General features: G+C 41.2%; 1 protein-coding gene across 3 annotated transcripts in view; it reads right to left on the bottom strand.

Moving 5' to 3' along the window:
- Nucleotides 1–49: 49 nt before the first annotated feature.
- Nucleotides 50–23,076, bottom strand: part of HHLA2 (HHLA2 member of B7 family) — a 59,030-nt gene continuing 36,003 nt past the window's right edge. For all 3 annotated transcript variants that reach the window (XM_066578690.1, XM_066578695.1, XM_066578705.1), the window contains exons 2-7: nucleotides 19,931–20,026; nucleotides 16,835–17,152; nucleotides 13,485–13,802; nucleotides 7,299–7,538; nucleotides 3,022–3,312; nucleotides 50–625 (exon numbers count right to left, since the gene is read on the bottom strand). In XM_066578690.1, the coding sequence (XP_066434787.1) occupies nucleotides 438–625; nucleotides 3,022–3,312; nucleotides 7,299–7,538; nucleotides 13,485–13,802; nucleotides 16,835–17,152; nucleotides 19,931–19,976 (1,401 nt within the window). In that variant the 5' untranslated portion in view covers nucleotides 19,977–20,026 and the 3' untranslated portion in view covers nucleotides 50–437. The remainder of the gene's footprint in view (nucleotides 626–3,021; nucleotides 3,313–7,298; nucleotides 7,539–13,484; nucleotides 13,803–16,834; nucleotides 17,153–19,930; nucleotides 20,027–23,076) is intronic.

The raw sequence follows: 23,076 nt of genomic DNA on the forward strand, positions 1-23,076 counted from the left end.
CAAAACTAAACAGGTCTTCCGAGGTTTGTTCCTGTTTTTACTAAAACACATGAAAGGAACGCAGACCACAATTACAGGTATATAAAAACATTTGTGTGTAGACACACACCAAAGGGTCTAATGTAGGTGAACGGTTCCGTCTCAGTGCCATTCTTTGTATTTTGTGACAACCCTGAGACTGAATTCCACAGTGTAGTGAGAAATGCTATGGGAACGCTCCTTAATCTCCAGCAGCAAACAATCATGTCAATAAGTCCTTAGAAGGGAGATTGTATTGTTCAAGTGCTGACCTAGAATCAATATTCCCCCCCAAGAAGAAAATCCAGTTAGTTGAGTCCTTACAGGTGTCATTGCAACCAATTATCAAAAGAGCAGTGAACCATTTAATATACCACCTATTACATGTAGTGACGATGCTGCTGGTGTGCATTTCACTCTTATAGTTGCAGATGTCCTTCTCCTTGACTGTTTGTTCCCTCTAGCTGCCGACTCGAACTCTCCGGACTTACTCGCTGGAGTTTGCTATTATCCTTCTTCTTTATTTGTACAAACTTAAAAGTTATACAACTTATTACGAACACTACAATAAATGGTGCACAAAGCGGCGTTCGGTCCCGACGTGTTTCTGCAAATAAAATGAGAATCTTTTAGGAAAATGTTTCAAAGCTAAACAAAGGATACTCATTGTACTGTGTGTGTATCTGTTGTGATCATCAGAATATACTGCAGATAGATCCATGTGCAAAGCAGCTGGCCATGAGAAACTGCTGGAAATGGAACTCCTTTTATGAAGTGACAATGAAGCCGCTACCCAACTGCTACAGAAAATTTCATACTTGCCACCAACCCTCTATGTAAAGGGCAGGGAGAGGCAAGGGATCAGTTCATAATTGCTCTCCTTAAGCCTAACTTCACCCTGGTGAGGGCGATATCAGGTCCGACCCAATATCGTCCTCACCATCCATGTAAAAGCCCTGTGGATGCAAGACGTTTTGATGTGAAAACAGCCTTGCATCACTGCGGGAATGAAGGGAAATGGCCGTGGTAGAGGATTGCGGAGCCCTTGTATTGTTTTCAATGGGGCCGGAGATCACGTAGCCACATAGAACATGCCACAATATTTTTCTCGCATCTCATCGTGGTGCCATGCAGGAAAAAAAATTGTTAATGTGTATGAACCAATTCAAAAGAATGGGGTTCATATCTGTGCGTCAAATACAGATGTAATACAGATCTGTATTACATCTGTATTTGAATTCATTGGTATTATTTTCTCTTTAGCAAAGAACACATCTGTATTTTGCACAAGAGAAAATACCAGTGGATTCAGATATGTAATACATATACATCCACACTGTACTCACTCTCCATTCAGTTTGAGCATCAAAACAGATGAAACTAGTGCAAGCTCATGTGAGCAGACATGCGGATGCTCCATTGGTTTGAATTGGTGCGGAATGCCACATATTGTCCATGCAGGAGACTATCGCGGATTCAAACCCGCTTGTGAGCAGACAGCCTAAAGGATGCCTTGGGACGGCTTCACACTGGCTATAGTGTGACCACTGCAATGAGAACAGAGCTGTCTGCTTCCTGCAGAAATGAACTCCGTACAGGAGAGCACTCACCCAGAGAATAGCTGATCAGTGGGGGTCCCAGGCGATGGATTACCGCCAATCTAATATTGACGGCCTATCCCGAGGATAGGCCATCAGTGGCTTACACCTGAACAACCCCTTTAACCCTTTTAGGACTGGCCTCTCCCTCAGGGACCTTTTACCTTTTCATGGCTGCAGTTAAAAAGCCATAACTGTGCAAGGTTCCCTCCGACATAGCTGTGAAAAGGATTTTTTTTGCAGCAGGATCCGTTGCAGTTTTTATTGCCATCATTTTGGGGAGTGTATTTTACATATTGTTGTGAGATAAATGGGAAAAAAAGCATCCTCACCATTGTGTTTATAAATACTAGTAATATGTTAACTTCATTCTATTGTGAGAATACTTTTTTTTGTTTGTTTTTTCTTAGTTGTTTTAAACAATGAGCTTTTTTCATGGACTTTTTTTCTAGGTTAGACAATTTCTTTTTTTTTTCCATTACACTTTAACCTTTTTAAACCCTACTAAGGGTCTTGAAGTGCAATTGTTTGATCGCACTTAAAATACTTTGGACTATTTAGTATTCTAGAACACTTTGTTAGGGTTGCAGGGGTATTTAGAATTCCTTATTGAGGGTGACTACCCACTAGCGTTTTTTTTCCGCTGTGAATTCGCTGCTGTTTTTTTTCAGATGCCTATGGGACTTCCCAATGTTAAAAACGCAACGCAACGCAACTTTTTTTTAATCCTAAATAACCTCGTTAACCTTCTCTCAGCAGGATGAACTGTATAGGCTGCCTGGAAGGAGTTAATGTTGTATATACAGGCATGCCCTACACTATATCTGCCATGTAGTAAATCAAACTGTTACTGTGGTGTGGAGTGTCGATGCTTACCTACATTACTTACAAATCTTCAAACATTCAATAAGGGCAAGTTCACATGTAGAAGAGTTGGTGCAGATTTTATGCAGATCTGTAGCAGACTTCAACTATTCAATTAAAATCCTCAGCAAAATCTGCAGCAGAACATATTCTGCAGGCTTTCCACACCAATATTCACCATGGATGAACGCACCCTAAAGTTACTGGAACCTTGGGCACAACTTGGGAGGATCTCGGGCACAACTAAGATCAGGCAGCACATGAACATCTTGTCCGATGTGATGAGTATGGCACATTGACATATGCTATTTTCGTCTAAAAATCAAAGAAGAATAGGACATGCTGCAGTTTTTTTTTTGTTTGTTTTTTTTTTACTTCGACTAGGAGTCTGAGTAAAAGAAAAAGCCTGTGTGCATACACCTATTCAAAAGAACGGGTCCCATTTCCATCCGATTTTCAAACTGCTTTTTTTTTTTTGGTTCGAAAATCAGACTGAAAAAATGTCTGCATGCAAGTACCCAAAGAAGGAAAACCAGCTTACCTTCCGCTATGATATTGACAGAGGTCATTTCAATATCGGTTGTCTGTTGGGTTACAATTAAACAGGTATAGATGCCGTTATCGTTTGCACTAAGCTTGGCTAAATTCAGATGATGTTCCTGGGAGTTGTCTACCCTGTTCTTATAATCTGCAGAAATGGTAGGCGATGAATTGTTCATGGAGGCTATTGGCACTTCATTATTTCCTTGTCTGAAATTCCATTTGAGGTAGAAATCGTGTTGACAAATACTGCATCCGCATGAAATATTGTCATCCTTCTTTAGGGTGCGTTCTATAGAAAACGAGAAAATAAATAATCATGTAATTCAAGCCTAACTAGGAATTCCTATAGCAAAAGGAATATCCAAAGTCAAAAAAATCCTGCGCTCACAGGAAGAGTGTATAGCAGAAAGTGTGATGACGTCACCAGTGGTCAACGAAAAAAGACATTTACTTGGAAGGAGTGGGATATGGTAAACACAGAAGCCCCCGTGTGATGGTAATAAAGAAACTTGCTGTATCTGGTTGTCAGAAACACAGGGAACTCCAGCCATAGTTATAATTTATAGATTCTCTTATTTATCCAAGTAATAAAGCAACAAATAATAATCATGACCATGCGTTTCTGTGCACATAGGCACCTTCATCAAGCCATAGCAAGACAAACCATATCATGCATATTTATATTAAAAATAATTTACCTATTTGGACAAAGTAATCATTCTGCAGATACAAGCCAGAGAATGGGGTAACAACGTGGCGGTGCCACTCAGTGACATCACCACGCTGACACACCCCCTAACCATGTGGTATATGAATAGAACGCACGCCCTGCATTCCACCCCGCCGGCATGCAATGCCAACAGCACGTTCCCAGATGTGGGAATGTGCTTTCAAAGCTTTACTAACAATCACATTAGCGCTAGGCAAGTGATCTATAGGCAGTTCTGTATTTTTAAACAAATTCTAATACATTAAAAATTAAAATTAGATTTAAAACGAATAACACTTAATCCAATATGATTTAAAGGGAAAAAAATCTTATACTGAAAAGGTCATATAAATACTACATTCTGCAATAATTAAAAAGGAAAACTAGTATATTGAAAAATTGATATACAGATTATACTTTAGCATTATGAATAGCACTTGGCTAAATTCGGGGGGGGGGGGGGGAGGGAGAAAAAGGATAGTTTTACCAGTAAAATGGATATAATCTATATATAAAAGACTTTTATTCCAGGATTATATTTTTTCTAAAATTTCGTTTGGGCCCTGAGGCGATAACGTTCCCAATTTAAAAATTCAATACATTTCCCTACTTTTTAAAAGGGAATACATCCCGCGGGGATGAAGGAATCCTCTTCCACAGCTGTGGCAGAAGTCCACAATGCTATCCCATTGCTTTCAATGGAGTTGGCACTGCTGCTGCCGGCTCCATTGAAAGCAGTGGGTTGTAGGCAACCCCCACAGCATGATTTTCGAGGAAGGCCTTGAAAAATAATCTCTTCCCTGAAAATCATCCCTAGCTGGTGTAAAAAAAAAAAATTATATGCTCACCTCTCTGCCGCTCAGGCGTGTCCTCCAGCTGGACCACCGCACTTCTGTCGAGCTCTTTCAGCAGTCAGGGATTTTAAAAATCCCTGCCTCCTGAAAGGGCTGTGCTAATTGGCTGAGCGCTAGGCCAATTACAGGCAGAGCTTAGCTATTTATCAATGATGATGCGCCTGAGCGGCGAAGAGGTGAGTACATATTTTTTTTTATTCACCAGCTAGGGATGATTTTCAGGGTAAGGCTTATTTCAAGCCCTTCCTTGAAAATCATGCTGCCGGGGTTGCCTACAACCCACTGCTTTTAATGGGGCCAGCAGCAGCAGTGCCAACACCATTGAAAGCAATGGAATAGCATTCTGGATTTTTGCCACAGTTGTGACAGAGGATTCCTTTATCCCCACGCTGCTGCCGGCCCCATTGAAAGCATTTTGTGATATTGTAGTGGGTTTTTTTGCGCTGCGAGGCGAGTGTTTTCACTCGCTCTCGCAGCACAAGAAAACACTAGCATAAGGCTTTTATGTGATGAAACATTCGTTACCATAGAAACAAAAAAGAACACAAAGCCAAAGACTTATCAGCAGCCCCTCGTATGTAGTTATTTCCATTGTAGTTTATGTGATTTGCTGAAACAGCTAAGTGAATACAGTCACATGCATGCATGGCCACTTCTCCATCTTATCTACTCCTTTCTGTAGTGCCAGACACAAATCAGAAGCACCCATCCTATCAATTTATGGGGTTCCCAGAGAATACACACAGTGCACCACTAGTGTTTACCCGTCCCTGCTCGCTCGCTACACACACTCTTCATCAAAAATACATAACAGCAGCCACCAGACATAGTAACCTCAGCATCATTGGCTCACTTCAGGGAGAATACAAACCTGCAGTTTATACCAGGCAGCAAATTAATTTATGGAATACGGAGGCATTTTGCAGGTTTAGAGGACTTCATTCATAACTATGACATAAGACTGCAAATGATCATTGATACCACAGAAGGCAATACACCAGTGTTTCTCAACCACAATCCTCAAGTACACCCCGGAATTTCCTTAGTAATACATAGTTGATGTAATTACTGTCAGTGCCTTAGAAATGTCACATGTATTTTTGTTAAGAGGTGGAAGGAGCTCACCGGCCCTTTTGCTGAAGACTTGAGTGTCCACTGCTGCTCTAATAGCTTAAATGTAAGGTGTATACACATACTTACTTACAGGGCAGGAACCTGTATAACCTAAAGGGGTTGTCCAGTTGTAAACAATTGATGGTCAATCCTCAGGATAAGTTGTCAATAGTAGATTGGTGAATGTCTGCTTCACAAGATCCCACCACTCATATGTGTGCGGACCAGTACATTTGTGCACTGAGCTGATTTCTGCAGAAAGCAGATAGCTCTGTTCCCCCTGCAGTGGCCAGGCTTGGGATTGCAGACCAAGTGTCCATTCAATTCAATATGAACTTAGCCTGCAATACCAAATTGAACCACTGCAGTGAGAATGGAGCTGCCTGCTTCTTGCAGAAATCAGGTCATGCACAAGCTCACCAGGTCGGTCCCAGGCGTCAGACCCTCACATATCTACTATTGATTACTTATCTTGAGGATAGATCATGAATAGTTTACAAATGGACAACATTTAAATTTTTTTTTTTATAGAGAAGTTGAATAATATGAACTGCTGCCCTCTAGTGTCAGTTTTGTGTAAATGCACAAAATTCAGCATCCTCGGGTGAAAATTAGTTTTAGGGCAGAATGATTCAGAAGCTTCCAGTCATTGAGTAAGCTGTGTGTGGTGACATCATCATTGGTTATGATGTGGAGACAACAAAACCTGGGCCTGGTGAACACAAGTGGTAGTAACATATAGCACGGTGGCGACAGATGGAGGCGGAGTGCTTGGGAGTGGTCATAGAAAATGAAAGTGGGGTCAGCTACTGAAAAAAGGAAAAGGGAGAGAGAGAGAGGGGGGGGGGAGGGAGAGAGAGAATGGCATATATATATATGTTTTGACTATGGTGGTTGTGATAACAGTGGTTAAGATGGCTTTTTGTAGCCTCCATTTTGTATAGTTTCAGTCATGTATATACTTTCTATAAACTATGCTTTGTAGGTTGCTTGTTGTAGATTTCCTTGGACCTTGAAAGCATTCTTGTCTGAGGCTTAAGTCTTGTGATCTTGACTCCCTCCCAACTGGTAATTGGCCACTACCAGGTGCGATGGTTTTGGTAAACAACTCATCAGCAATGATATGTAATCACTTGGTTTGAGTGTAAAATAATCTTGGGACCCCCAAATGAGTCAGAAGCTCTGTACCCATGTACAGAGACATCCGCCCAATGTGGTGAATTTTCCAAGGGCTCTCTGTCTTTGCTGGCGCTTTCCCAGCTGATGATTGGACAGATGATGCTTGTAACAGCCCTTGGAGATGCCTAAGTAAATACGTAACCTTTGCTAGAACTGATTGCAATAGTGTATGCAATAATATTTGCTATATACAACTGTATTCCAGCTCATTCTATTAATACAATTGCATTGGATTTAACTTCTTGTTCTTCTTTAAAAGCATATCAGAACCTCAAACACAAAACAACTTGGCAATACAGGGGTATGTTTGTAGCCCCAGCCTTTCTTGCCACTAAGAACAAGAAAAATTGACATTATACTGTAGATAAATGCAGAATCAATTAATGTTGTAGGCAAAACCAAGTTTAAAGTAAATCTTACCCTTCATTGTCCAGGTACCTGTCCAGCGGCTTTGTACAATAGCATGGTCCACAGTGCACTGATATTTTAGAGAATTATTTAGGATAGTATGGGAGCTTTTAGTGTTGTGATCATTTTTAACATTTTGTCCATTCTCATACCACTTTATAATTATGTCTTCAGAAGATGAGGTATTTACTGAGCATGTGAGAGTCAGAAGGCCACGGTTATCCCAATTATATTCCATTAGGTGTTGAAAACCTGAAATCCAAACACAATATTATGAGACATCTGAGTGCAATCCTTGAATAAACCATCTCTCAACTCACTGCAGCATCCAAATAAGCTTTTGTAGACAATATGATTCATGAATGGTGTACCTAGCTAGGGCTGGAGAGGTCTGCACATTTTTCGATGATCTTCTGGGTTGTTTGTGGCTTTGTAATTGAGTTTTTATGGAGCCCTAGGAGTAATTTCGACAAGCTCGCTAGTGCAAAACTATGTGTTGTCTTCTTTTTAAAAAAATATTTTTCCAGACTGATATATTTGAACATCCTTAAATTGTTATCACTTTTGGAATTTTCTAACTGCAGGGATCAGCTCATCTCCATGTACACCACTCTCGGCAAGCCTAGCAATCAGTAAATGAATGGCCATCCATGTAATATGATACATGGACAACTCAAGTTCTCCAGAACAGTAGTTGTTCTTACACAGTGCCTCTACCTTCTGGCTTATAGAAGGGGACCAAAGCGGGAACCCAGTCTGTGATGTTCATATGCTCTAATAGGGCATATGGACAGGGGTTGTCTAATGAGAAAAAAAACTCTATAAACACCATCTCCTGAAAATGTGCAACTCTTGTAACCTCTGAATAATGTCTAGTGCCAAACTTTCAACTTATTCTCCCAGACATCACTCACATTGATTTGGCTATGATTGACAGGTGCTATCCCATGGCAATAGGTGGGATTTGAGATAACACCTGTCCCAGGCTATTAATTCTTGTGATGCTATCATCACAATAAGGTACACTGTAAGGTTTAGTTTTGATAGGCTGGCCACAACCAAGCCTGGATGTTTTTAGCAACCACAGATGGTTGATTGTTTTGTAAGGAAGGAGGCAGGTACTTTTTCACATGGATGGAAAAGTACCTATCTCCTTCCATAGTCCCTGCCTTAAATAAATAAGGTAATACTGTTTACTTGGGTTCTAAACATTAAATGTATTAATATCATCTAAGGTTCTATAGTGATATGAATTTAGTTCAATAGAACTGCTGAGTCCATGTTTGAAGGCCATCAAAATACAGCCATATTACGACCAATTGCAATGAGCCATTTACTTACAAATTACTTTTAGCAGATTCCTCCAAAAACTATTATACGACGCACTAGTGAAATAATATTAAGAGTCAGGGTAATTTTACAGTATACACTAAGCTCAAGAAGGATATACTAGGTGGCTCATGGGTACAACATTTTGGCCATACTGTTAACGTATATTCTCTTACATAGAAGATACACAGTGTCAGATGAGATGCAGAGTGATAAAGTAAACTCTCCACTAAATGTCACCAGTCTAACCGGGGAAAAAGTACAGAGCTGCCTAAAAAAAAAATTAAAATAGACAAATTGCTGGGTCCCAATGGCATACACCCCTAGGTTTTAAGGATGTAATAGACACACCATTTTTTGTATACCCTGTTTCCCTGAAAATAAGACCTTCCCCCCAAAATGAGCTCAGGATTTTTTAGGATTGTTGAGGATGCAGTATGATTTTTCAGGATTTTTGAGGATGCTTGAACTATAATCCCTACTTCAAAATTAAGCCCTAGTTACAGTTAATAAAAAAAGTCAATGTACATAGTGTCTAGGTTGCTATATATGTAAAAAAGTTAAATCTTTTGAGCAAAAATTAATATAAGACCCTGTCTTTTTTTCGTGGAAACAGGGTATTTAAGGACTCTGTAGTGGCAGGGTCTGTTAGACTTGGTTGGTGCAGCACCAATGTGGTACCAATATTAAAAAGGTCTCAATAAGTGGACCTGAAAACTATAGGCTGGAAATTCTTACTTCTGTTGTAGGTAAAATGCATCACATATACAATTAGGCAAACCTGATTGATAAGGCCATAATACCCCTGGAGTATTGCATAAAATGAATGAATACTCCAACATTTCTGTGGAGAACATGGGCATGTGGAATGTTCCAAGGACTGTCAAGGTCTCCAGACAGTAGGGAAAAGGATGTGAAAAGAACTGGTATGGAGGCGCAACACTCTAAGCTACTAGAAGATGTTGATCAAAGTCCAATGTGTGATGGTAAAAGCACTTCTTTTTTATTAGTTTTTCAGAAATTAAAAACCAGCAATGGAATACGCGTTTCAGGGAAGAACCCCTTCGTCAGTTCGGCTGGATAGGACAACAGGATGCCTAGGGGTGACACGATTCCAAAGATGTATTGGATGTGTCGGAGGTCCTGTGTGCAGGAGGACAGGGGAGAAAAAAGTGCTTTAACATTTAACTGTAAATACAAAACCACTGTAAGTAAGATCCTTGTTTCTCACATGGTTGTTTCTGTCTGCTGACTGGAGAAAGGTACATTTCTCTGTGTAAGGACTCGAACCTGGGACCAACTGTGCTCCAGACGGTGTCTCTCCCCAATGAGCTATCCAGCTTGCTGGACAAGCTCCCCTACTGAACCTAGCCTTGCTCCATGCTCTTGTTAATCCAGTTCCTGTCTTCCTGTCCTGGCCCCACCCTGCTTCTAATTAGGCTCATGATAAAAGCCTGCCCATGCCCCAGCATGTGATTGTGGTAGAGTCTGTGATATTGCTGCACAAGAGATGGAAAGTAATTTTTGTCATATATGAACTTGTTTGATCATCAATAATATGCATTTGTCATTTATTGAAAATTTGTTTATATGTGTGAAGGGCCCTTATTTGTGTCGTTTTTGTCTTGTCTGTATAAGTTATATGGTTTATGTGTACTATTGTACAGCTGGGCATAAATTGTGAGAGACATACCCAAACAATTAGCCAGACCACAAGGGGGGGGGGGGGGGGCTGGTTGATGTAAAGAGAGAGAGGAAAAACAGGTAAGATTTCTTTGACCTAATAGTTTTCCCCCTTCTTGACACAGATCAACCCGGCAGAGAAAAAGTGTATCTCTATATGAGTGGAATGTATGTATGTTCTTGATTCATGCACAACACAAGTACATGATATATTCAATATATCAGGTTTTATTTATTTAAATACTATTGAATTATGATGCCAAAACAGTAATGAAACAATTGTGTACTTGACAAGCCTAAGGCTGGGTTCACACAGGGCAGATTTGCCGTGGTTTTTCCGCTTCAATGGTTAATTTGGGCTTGCAGATTTTGCTGCGGATTTTCGTGAGGAAAAATCCGCAAGCGGTTTTTTCCGCAGCGCTTTTTTACTTTTTGTTGCGTATTTGGTGCGGTTTTGGCTGCGTCCATAGAGGTCTATGGACAAAAAAGGACTGCGGAAAAGACCAAAGAATGAACATGCTGCGTCTTTTAAAACCGCAACTGCGGCTGTGTGGAAAAAATCCGTCCTGTGAGAACAGCTTTTTGGCAAATCTCATTTGTGCTGCATTGCACTGCAAACGCAGCGGTTGTGCCACAGTGCGGATATGCAACGGCGATCCGCGGCAAAACCGCAGCAAATCTGCCCTGTGTGAACCCAGCCTAATATGTACATTATAAACACAATCAAATTAATAACAAGAGCTTACTTAAAGTGTGTTACATTTTCAACCTGGGATTTTTGGTATCAGAAACCTGCTCATTCTACTTATTAGGGGCAGACATACTTATAGCAATGCAAGCAACGATCAAGTTAATCCCAAATGGTATCAAGGTGACTACCCCCTAACTAACCAACAGTTAACTACCATTTGTGCTGTGCTTACTGTTACAGATTCTCAGGAGAATGTACCTTCTTACATTCAACAAGTTCTTACATCGGCGCTGGAGATTCTGTGGGCTAGAGACAAAATGGACGTTGGATGAATGCCTGTCACTCTGGTGGAAGTAAAAGTCAAGTCTGGCATGCAACCACCCAACATCAGAGTATAGCCTCTGAGTTCTGCTCAGGAAGCCAGTGTTGATGAGCAAGTCCAGGCCTACCTTGAAAAGGGGATTATAGAGGAATGTCATTCCCCCTACAACATTGTTTCCCATCAAGAAAAATGTTGCCAAAGGACAGCTTCAAACCTTTTGCATGATCCATGATTTAAGAGCAGTTAGTGATGTTACAATTGTCAACACCACACTGGTACCAAATCCCCACACGCTGTTGTCACCAGTGCCAGCCAGCTCCACCTTCTTCACAGTGGTGGATCTCGCAAACAATTTCTTCAGTGTACCCCTATGAGAGGGTACCCAGCTCTTGTTTCACTTCATGCAATGTGGCAAGCAATATTGCTGATGTGTGTTGCCGCAGGGAGCAGCCAACTCCCCAGGGCAGTATTCTGAGGTCCTTCAAACAGTTCTGCAAAACTGGGTCCAAAAATATCTCAGCACCTCACTGCTTCAATATGTTGATGTTTTGTTCTTGTGACTACAAGTCTGTTGCTATTTCATGTTGAAAATGGCAGCAAGGCATCCAAATCCAAACTTCAGCTTTGCCAACCCACAGATGTGTTTATAGGCCACTGCATTTCACAAGGAACTAGGCACATTACTACTGACAGAATTCAGGCTGATCCAATACCCAGAAACCCCAGGGAACTGTGTACTTTCCTGAGATTTGTGGAATATTGCAGAGAATGGATTCCCAAAGCCTCTAGCCTTATGTAACCCCTCTATGACTGCCCTCTTCGTTACTTCCACTGAATTCAGAAGAGAAGGAAATAGGAATAGAACATGAACATCAAATGCATGATTGTTTAGAGTTTGTGGAAAACGAGACCAGAAATACTCAAAATGTTGTTGAAATCACAATTGCTAGTGCAGATTTGAGTTTTTCGTAAATACCATGTTAATACCGTAGATAAGCAAAAAAAGCACGGAATAGGGAAACGAGGTGAAGACAAGTCCAAATCAGGGTCTAGCCCTGGCTTGGTGTAAGCCCTCCCCATGGGAATAGCCTTAGGGGTGTACCTGATTCAGGAACAATAGGTAGAAACAAAAGAGGAGAAAACGTAAGAATAACCTAGCAATTGTTTCTGCATATTATTCCCCAGGATTAATATTAACTTCTGCACATTATCCCCCAGGGTTAATACACTTCACCTAAGAGACTCATAAAAGTGGTCAAAAGCAGAACAGGCTGGTTAGAATCAGCTTGTAGGGGGTAAAATGTAAAATGAACGAATGTATTCAAATGTCATAAAAGACCTTGGTTGTGTTTTGCAACAAAATTCTGGAGAATGCTGCTGCACTTTCACTACTTATGATAGTTGGACGATTATAATTGCTGCTTTGCATTTCTCTATATAAACTATGTAATAATAAACACACTTCAGAAGAGCTTGAATACATCACTTGGGTGTTTCTCACTGAGTTCTTCTCCCATGAATCGCATATACAATTAGGCATACCAGGTTTATAAGGCCATAATAGCTCTTTAGTATTACCTAAATTGAAAGAATACTCCAACAGGAGTTTGGGCAGAAAAGGAGCAAATTAGGTTTAACACTGATAAATGTAAGGTTATGCACAAGGACAGAAAAAATAAATATCACCATTATACACTTAGTGGGAAACCACTGGATAACACTGACATGGAAAAGCACTTGGAGATTTTATTTTACCGTAAACTTAACTGGAGCAACCAGTGCCAGACAGCTGCTGCCAAAGCAAACAGGATAATGGAGTGCATCAAAAGAGGTATAAAACAGTAATAAATGTAATGGGAAGTCTACAATACCCAGAGAGGTTATCAAAATTGTCGTTATTTAATTTAGAAAAGAGATTGCTGAGGGGCAACCTAATAACTATGTATAAGTATATCAGGGGTCAATACAGAGATCTCTCGCATCATCTATTAAGGCCTTTTCCACATGAACGATACCAATGCATTTATTTGCAATTTTTTCTCGCGGTGACAAAATCACAACTGAAAATCACTGGCGATTTTCAGACCCAATTTTTCCTTGCAGCATCAGAAGATAGGCCATGACCTATCTTTTGACAAAAATTGCAGGAAGCGGGACAAAAAATGTTACTTACCTATAACCTTCAATGCTATGTTATCTTCAGTACTTCCTCCCTCTGTTCCCACATAGCACATATATGTATTTCCGTCACTCTTTTTCAAATCTCTTATTTGTAGTGAAGCATTTCCTTTACTTATTTCATCTAAAAACAGTGATGTCCTTCCGGAATAGTCCTTGTCTTGGTTCTGCAGTTGGTCTGTTCTATCATAATATGAGTGCACATTTTTCTTATCTCTGGTATTCCAATGAATGACTTCATTTCTGTCAGGTTTAAAAGAACACGGCAAGATGATATTTTTGTTTTGTTCACCCAAAATTAGAACTGTAGAACCTGAAAGACATAAAATTATTTAATACTAATTTATAGAAACCTCCATGAAAACGTTTCATCATCTCCACTTGATATTAAGATACAGCCTAGATCAAACGTGTCAAACTCATTTTTCCCGAAAGCCACGTCAGCCTTAGGCCCCGTGCACACGGGCGGAAATTCCGCCCGTGGAAGCTACCATAAGATTGCGTTAGAAAACCCAATCCTAGGCAGACAGCCGCAATTTGTCCCCGCAAAATCATGCGACTGGACTGTGTGAGGGGTCTTTTGTTGCACTTTTTAATTTTTATTGGTACCATTTTGGCATCATGCTTTTTGATCACTTTTTATTAACTTTTTTTGAAAGCAAGAGTTAACAAAAAAAAAAACGCAATTCTGGCACTGTGTCATTTTTTTGTACGGTGTTTACCACCATTCTGATATTTTAATTGTTCGGACTTTTACAAACATGGCAATATCAAATATGTGGATATTTTCATTGCTTAGATTTTTTATGGGAAAAATAATGTAAGGTTTACTTTTTATCTTTTTTACTGTTTAAAAAAATGTATTCAACTTTTGTATTTCGTCTCCATGAGCAACTTGAATTTGTGATCATTCGTACGATACACTTCAATATTTCAATATTTCAGTATATAGTGACTATTAATGTTTCTTATTAAGCTCTCCCATAGACATGGCTTGATAGGCAAACATGCATCATGGCAGCACTGGTAGCCTTTACTAGGATGTGGGCTGCCATGCTAGCCCATCAGAACCCCTCTATTGTGCGAGGGTGATGGCACACCAGATGAAAGCCCCTCCCCGGCTGACTGTTTAAATGCACGGTCAGCTTTAATTTAACCACAGTATTTAAATAGTTAAGTGCTGCGATCAGAGCTAGTTACAATTGTGGTAGTTGATGGCATCTGCCAAAATTAGATGATAGTTGTTGGGTATGGAGCGGACTTAACCCTTGAGCCCATTCCATACAGACTTCATTTCCATATGATGTATATTTAATATAAGTGGTAATATCCTTAAGCACCTTAAAAGCGGATAGTAATCCCTACACCCCTCTTAACTACCAAGAAAAGGGCCAAAAACCACTTCATTATCTTAGACCACCAAGGAAATAGACATCAACTCCATATATGCCAACATTTGAATCCCAGTTCATGAAAAATTTTAAAACATCCCCCACTCTACACAGCAACTCTTCCTAATAGTCTGGAAATGCTTATACATAATTTCATAAACCACCCTCATTTTGAGGTTTGGTTTGCAGAATGGTCCCATAAATAACAGAACTGCTGACAAGTATTAATAACTCGTTTAAACCCTTGGACAACCTTGGAAGTTGGTATTAACTCCTTCTCTACTCTACACTACCAGAAGTGTTAATATTAACCACTTAAATTTGTGGTCGTTTTATTTATGCACAATAGGACAGGAAGGTCACATTGCTTTTAGGAGAGCCACTAGGTAGTAACCAATCTGGGCACTAGAAGAGGAACATTAGGAAATGTTCCCCTTCTACCCTGTACTAGGGCCGTTCCTACATCTGATTAAAATTAAAAAGACTGGTTTGTACTTTTTTTTAAGGGCCACTCCTATAATTTTTTTTCGATTCATCATGTAGCTATCCTCCCAATATATATAAGTGAACTAGTTATTCCTTTCCATCTGAATCTTCTCCTCAAATGGTCATGTGATCTCACTTCTGACCAGCTCAGAATTACTTGGGGTTATGTGTTTAATTTCTACTCAGTTTCTCAGTCTGTGTGATCATAGTCCCTACCACATAAACTGCTTACAGGAGGACACAAACCCTTACTGGTATTAAACTTATTGATGATGATTACACAGCTCCTGTCCCACAGGCATAATAGAGGAGATCACAGTTCATCCTCCTGACTGTATACTTATGGTCAGAGGCGTAATGTGAAGCTTCTGGACCCCAAACGCAAAGTCTTAACAGGCCCCCCCAACTATAATGCTTTATTCATAGTACTGGGCTCCTTAATAGAAAAGAGAGGAATTATGGGCCCCCTAAGGCTCCTGGGCCTGGGTGCAACCGCATCCCCTGCACCCTCTATAGTTACGCCAGTGCTTATAGTTTGTAGCTTATTTAGCTGAATTAAGGATAAAAATAGTAATGGCAGTTTTGCAGAGATGGTACAGTCTGCAGTTGACCATGTAATGCTGTGCTGATGCATCATGGGATTGATGTGAAAATGAGAGCATCAAGATGGTTCCTGATAAGTATTAGATAGGAGGTTGGACTGCATTGAAATAACTGCAAGATACAAAAGAGACCTCCAGAGTGTGACAGGCAAATGTGTTTTTGTTAGAGTGGCCTTTTAACATATTATTATTGTTAGTAGTAGTAGTTTTAAAAATTTTCAGTTGAACAAAGATTGTTGTTGCGTATGGGGACAGGGTCATTTTTGGATGTCTGCCACATCAGGTAAATTCTCTAGTAGTGGCCCAGTATACAGATAAATTCATACTATATTAATATGTACATTTTACCTTCAGGAGGCACCCTTCGGCTAGGGACACCTAGTCTCTGAGCATATATATGATGATTTTCCAACAAAAACCTATGGGGATGTTAAAGGGGCCGTAACATCTGTGGACAACACCTTCCTTGTGCACTAACAAACAGTGATATGCTCACCTCTTTCCACTCTGGCTGTGCCCTGAGCCGGTGTGCCCCTTCTCCAGTCTGTGTTTACAGCTGCAGTTCAGCATGCTCTGTTATTGGCTGCAGCCCCTGGGACTTCCCATAAATTGGGCAGGACTGCAGCTATAAACAGAGACCAGAGTAGAGGACTGGGCATCGGCGCAGCACACAGGAAGAGGCAAGTATATCACTATTTGTTATGCTAGTGCACAGGGAAGGGGTTGTCTGGTGATGTTACAACTCGGACAACCCCTTTGAATTATGTGTTTCTATCTTTCTTTAGTATGGCATGGTGTAAAGACAACCTTACCCTGGCAGCTCAAGTTTTTGTTTTGACACTTTATATTTTTATTCTGTTTCTTACCTTTAACCTGCAACGTTACGCCATATTCAGTACTTCCTCCCTCTGTCCCCACATAGCACATATATGTATTTCCGTCACTCTTTTTCAAATCTCTTATTTGTAGTGAAGCATTTCCTTTACTTATTTCATCTAAAAACAGTGATGTCCTTCCGGAATAGTCCTTGTCTTGGTTCTGCAGTTGGTCTGTTCTATCATAATATGAGTGCACATTTTTTTCATCTCTGGTAGTCCAATGAATGACTTCACTTTTGTCAGGTTTAAAAGAACACGGCAAGATGATATTTTTGTTTTGTTCACCCGAAATTACAACTGTAGAACCTGAAAGACATAAAATTGTTTAATACTAATTTATAGAAACCTCCAGGAAAACATGTTTCATTATCTTCACTTAATATAAAGATACTGCCTAGAATATGCAGGGTGGCTCCGGATACTCCAACCTCAGGACAGACTCACAGCAGTACAGTTCTCTGTAACCCTGCCCTGCACTCAAACATTACCAGGAGGGGAGAGTAAAGTACTCCCCCACATCAGCTACTAACCTCTTCTCTACCCTTGATTGCCAAGAAAAAGTGCGTTAACATCTGCACTACCCTAAACCATCAGCAAAAGGGGCATTAATCCTTTCACTATTCTAGACTACCAGGAAAACAGAGATTAACCCCTTCAATACCAAATATCAGTAATGAAGCAGTCATTTACTCTATGTATGCCAATCTTTGAATCCCAAGCTGTGGCACATTTTAAGCCCATCCCCCATTGTACAGAAGAGCCCCTAGATAACCAGAAAATATCTGTTATACATCTTTGTACAAGTCCCACCCATTTTGAAGTCTAGTTCACTGGATAGTTCTGTGAAAAACAAGACTGTTGGCAAGTAGTATGGACTCTTAACCCTTTCTAGACCAGAAATTTTTGTTCAAAACGATTTTATTGTGACAAAGGAGTCAATGCATAGATGACAATAACACACATCTGAACAGTAAGGGAATTGTAACCCAGAAAAAGTGTAAACATCATCTATCTTTTACCATAAAACCTTGGTACCACAAGAAAGACCCCTCTGCCAAACATTTCCTATTACATCAACAAATAATACATAAACTAAAACTGTAGAATTTAGGATGGGGGGAGACAGGGGAAGGGTTGGGCTGCATGTATTATTAGAAAAATAAAGCCCTCTCTCATGATTTAAGAATATAAGGGGAAAGTGAAAAGAGGACAGAATCACATACGAAGGGGAAGAGGCCAGAGGTAAGGCTGACTCCCACCCGTGTGCACCACAGGATGCAAGAGTCGGATCCTATGTCGTGGTCAGCCCTGTGTGCAACCACCTCCCCAATTTGGGGGAAGATCTGAAGTCGAGCCAAGGTTGCCACACTGCATAAAATGCTGAAAGAGATAAGTCCTCCTCAGCTCTCATCTCCTCATAGCGCAACAGGGTATTGACGGCCTCCACTCTGGTTGGGGCTGCGCTTTATCTCCAAAATCTCAGGATTATCTGCCTACTAGCCTGGACGAAAAACCATAATAAACTCCTCTTTATACTAGCTATGGACTCTGGGAATATGGACAGCATCGCCATCTAAAAAGGTGAGAACAACCGGAAATCCAGCCATGGCGTTATATATAGAGCCGAAACGTCCAACCACAGAGCTGCTATCAAAGGGCAACCCCACAAAATATGTGTCATACTGCTCCTGTCTCCCAGACACCTCCAGCACAAGGGGGAGGACTGAGTGAACATTTTATGCAAACACCCCGGCATTCCGTACCAATGAGATAAGATCTTAAAATTGAGTTCCTGGAGTCTGGAATATACTGTACCCTTATGTGTTAGTATAAAAACTTTCTTCCATAGTCCCCCTGGAAGGTGACGACTCAATTCCTCTTCCGAAGCCCTTATAAATTCTGGAGGCTTGTCCCCCACCTCCCGAACAAGCAGCATCTTGTATAAGCACGGAATTGGATGTTTCAGAGAATCTGTGGACATGCACACTGCCTTGAAAGAAATTAGTGGCTTAATTGAGAATGATCCGGGCGCCACAGAATCCATGGCCCCCCCGTAGCTGAAAGTAACAAAGCCAGGCTACAGGAGGAAACCGTGTCTCAGGCCTGCCGTGCCAAGAATCTCTCTGAAGTGTGGAATGGGTTTCGAGAGAAGAAACATGAGAGATGTAATATGTTCAAAGGCCTTAAATTTAGGGTTCCCCAGCAATGACCAGAGATTTTTCATTTTCTATTTTTATTTTTTTCCCCGCCTGCCAAGTTCCATCATTTTTTATTTTCCTATTCACATAGCTGCATGCAAGCTTGTTTTTTGCAGGATAAGATGTACTTTATAATGGTATTGTTTAATGTACCATATAATGTACTGAAAACTTTAAAAAATGTTTACATGGGGTAAAATGATGAAAGCATGCATTTGTGCCTTTTTTTTGGAGTTTTATTTTTACGGAGCGGTTGAAATGACATGATCTTTATTCCCTGGGTCAGCATGATTACAGTCATACCAAATTTATGTCTATTCTTAATGTTTTACTACTTTTGAAAAGTGAAGAACCTTTTTTTTTTTTAAACAAAAATTGTTTTACATCTCCATATTCTGCGACCTGTAACTTCTCTCCTGCCATGCCTTATCGCTTATTACAGCGATCTTAGGCAATGGCAATACAGGACGCCAGTATCTGGCATTCTGTTGCCATAGCAACCAGCCGGACTTTATGCAATAACCTCGCAAGAGCCGGCTGAAGTCACAGAGGGAGCGTGCAGGAGGCTAGCTACTAGTGACAGCCAGCTCCCGCTGCGGGATAGCGCGAGATCTGCTATGATCTCGCGCTATCCCTATGACGTAAGGGTACGTGATTTTGTGGGAAGTGCCCACTCCCATGAGATACCCTTACATCATGGGGAGGGAAGGGGTTAATTACCTTTAAAATAAATTTGATACTAGATATACATGCATATACTTGAAATACAGTCATGTTGATTGATAATGGGTTCTTAAAACCATGCATAGAGCCTTGTAATCTACGTAGATAAACACACAAGAGGAATATATATATATGTAATACATAGTATGATCTATCCACTTACCATGATTGTGTATGATGGTACATAAAATCATGAGTGATAAAAACATGGTTGACGTTCACTGCTCCTCTATGCCTTTATCCTGGAGATTGTCCCATACTGAAAATGAAACACAATCCCAATGAGATGAAGAAATGTATTACCATTAGAGATGAGCGAACGTGTTCGGCTCCGCCCCTTTTCGCCCGAACACCGAACCTTGCGAGCAATTCCGTGCTCGGGCGAAAAAAGTTCGGGGGTCGCCGTGGCAGCGCGGGGGGGTGCGGCGGGGAGTGGGGGGTAGAGGGAGAGAGAGAGGGCTCCCCCCTGTTCCCCGCTGCTGCCGCCCGCGCCGCCGCGCCTCTCCCCGCCCGGCGCCCCCCGAATCTTTACGCGCGGACACTGAGGTCCTAGGTAAAGCCGGTGTCCGGGTGCGTAAGTGTTCGTTAAGAACACGTTCGCTCATCTCTAATTACCATCTAAGTTTACTTTTAATAGATATCAGTCACGAGACAAATGTCACTGTTCATTGTCAACTGACTCTGTGCAGCCTGAGGAAAGTGATGCCTAAACAAAAAGGCCTGGGGATTCTTCATCAGCATAAGTTCATAACACACAGTATGTGCCACCCAGGGACGTAGCTAAAGGCTCAGGAGAAGTAAAAGTTCAGCTCGGCTCTCCCACCCACCTGTACCCGTTCCCATACCCATACCTAAACCGTTCTGCATACAGCTGCTAAATGTATGTACATACATGATCTAGCCCCTTGGCCTTAGTGTTCCAAACATGACTTATTTCCTGGACTACGTGAAAATTTATTTGTAGCCCCTAAGGCCTCATGTCCATGGGCAAAAGAAGAATTAAAATCCGCAGCGGATTTTAACTCTTCTCCTGCACGCGGATCCGCATCCCATAGGGATGCATTGACCACCCGCGGGTAGATAAATACCCGCGGATGGTGAATAAAAGTGATTTTTTTTAAACTGGAGCATGAAAAATTCTGGACCATGCTCCATTTTCGTGCGGGTCTCCCATGGGGACGGCTCCCGCGGGCTGCTATTGAAGCCTATGGAAGCCGTCCGGATCCGCGGGAGACAAAATTCGGAATTTACTCACCCGCTCCGGTTCTTCCCTTCGCCGCGGCTCCATCTTCTCTCCATCGCGGCCGGATCTTTCTTCTTCGGGCCGGCGCATGCGCGGGGCACGTCACCGACGTGCCCTGCGCATCCGCCGGGCCGAAGAAAGAAGACTCGGCCGCGACGCAGAGAACATGACGCCGCGGCGAAGGGAAGATCCGGAGCGGGCGAGAGGTAAGTTAATTCTTATTTTCAGCGCTCATGTCAGCGGGACAGGAGGGACCCGCTACGGATTCTCCATGGAGAATCCAGAGCGGGCCTGATTTTCCCCGTGGACATGAGGCCTAAGGGCTCAGTCACACGGGCGTTTTTACGCGCGTAAAAAAAACACGTGACCATGTCCATTTCCACCCATATGTTCTATCTTGGTATTCGAAAAGCACTTGTGTTTTTAAGAAACTGCACACACTATTAAAAACCGTATGTGGATTTAAACAATACATGCATTTTTTTTAAAACCACATGCAGGTTTTTGATGCATTTTGTAATTGTGTGTAAAGTGTGCAATCATATACAGAAGATACTCAGGTTACAGCAACATGGTCTATATCACTATATACAGGGGATGTATAATTTATTCCAGCTGTATATATATAATTATATGCAGAAGAGGCCCAGGTTATACCAGCATGGTGCATATCAGTATATACATGGTTGATATCACTATATATAGGATGTATAACTTATACCAGCTGTGCATATATAATTATTAGAGATGAGCGAACGTACTCGTTTCGAGTAATTACTCGATCGAGCACCGCTTTTTTCGAGGACTTCAGTACTCAGGTGAAAAGATTCAGGGGGCGCAGGGGGGGCGGGGGAAGGCGTGGCGGCACGGGGGGCAGCAGCGGGGAACAGAGGGGAGCCCTCTCTCCCTCCCCCCCCACTCCCCGCTACAACCCCCCACTCACCCACGGCGCCCCCCGAATCTTTTCGTCCGAGTACGGAAGTACTCGAAAATCGCGGTACTCGGGCGAAAAAGGGGCGTGGCCGAGTACGTTCGCTCATCTCTAATAATTATATATAGAAGATGCCCAGGTTATACCAGAATGCTCCATATCACTATATACAGGATGTATAACTTATACCAGCTGTACATATATAATTATATACAGAAGATTCACAGGTTATACATGGTCGATATCACTATATACAGTGAGCTGTATGACTTATACCAGCTGTACATATATAACTATATATAAGAGATGCCCAGATTATACCAGCATGGTCCATATCACTATATACAGGGAGATGCATAAGGGTTATTCCATGACAACTAGCCTAATTTTGGACAGGGTCCCTGCTCGACCCACCTTCAATCTTACTGAAATTTTTACAGAATGTTCATACACCACATGTAGGACGTTTTGCAAAGTTTCAGCTTGGTATATAGATTAGTTGAGACACTAGAGTCATCTGCATAAAAAACACTCGTTTTGAAAAAATATCCCAGTTTGTTTTGCCACTGTTCTTGATCTAAGCAAGATGACTCCCTGAAACCCGGTGAATTCGGTCAACTTTCTGTGTAGAATATCCAAGTGATTCTGACGTTTTTTTCACCACATGTTGTTCTTTATTTAGGTGGTGAAAATAGTCTGATAGAATTTGTGTATATTTATTAAAAGCACCAAAATTGTAATTGTAATTTTTTCAGATTTTCAATTGTAATATATAAAATATGTGCAAGCATACTGTACACGTTTTTGATAAGATATATATTTACATCTGTTTACTTTTAGGAGATAATGCAATTTAGAGGAAAAAAAATAAAATGTCATTTTTATGCAAATATGTCATTTTAAAGGCAGGTATTTTTTCTGGAGTGCACATGAAAATGAGAATTCATAACCTAAAATGGATACCCCTGTTTGTCCTGTGTTCAGAAACATACCCATTATGACCCTAATATTATGTCTATATGCACAAAGGGGCCCAAACCAAAAGGAGCAGCTGGTGGCTTTTAGAACAGACATTTTGCTTGAAGGTGTTTTAGGCCCCATTGCCCACTTGTAGAGCCATTGAGCAGCCAAAAAG

The sequence above is a fragment of the Eleutherodactylus coqui genome, chromosome 1 (assembly GCF_035609145.1).
Source record: "Eleutherodactylus coqui strain aEleCoq1 chromosome 1, aEleCoq1.hap1, whole genome shotgun sequence".
NCBI classification, from domain to species: domain Eukaryota; kingdom Metazoa; phylum Chordata; class Amphibia; order Anura; family Eleutherodactylidae; genus Eleutherodactylus; species Eleutherodactylus coqui.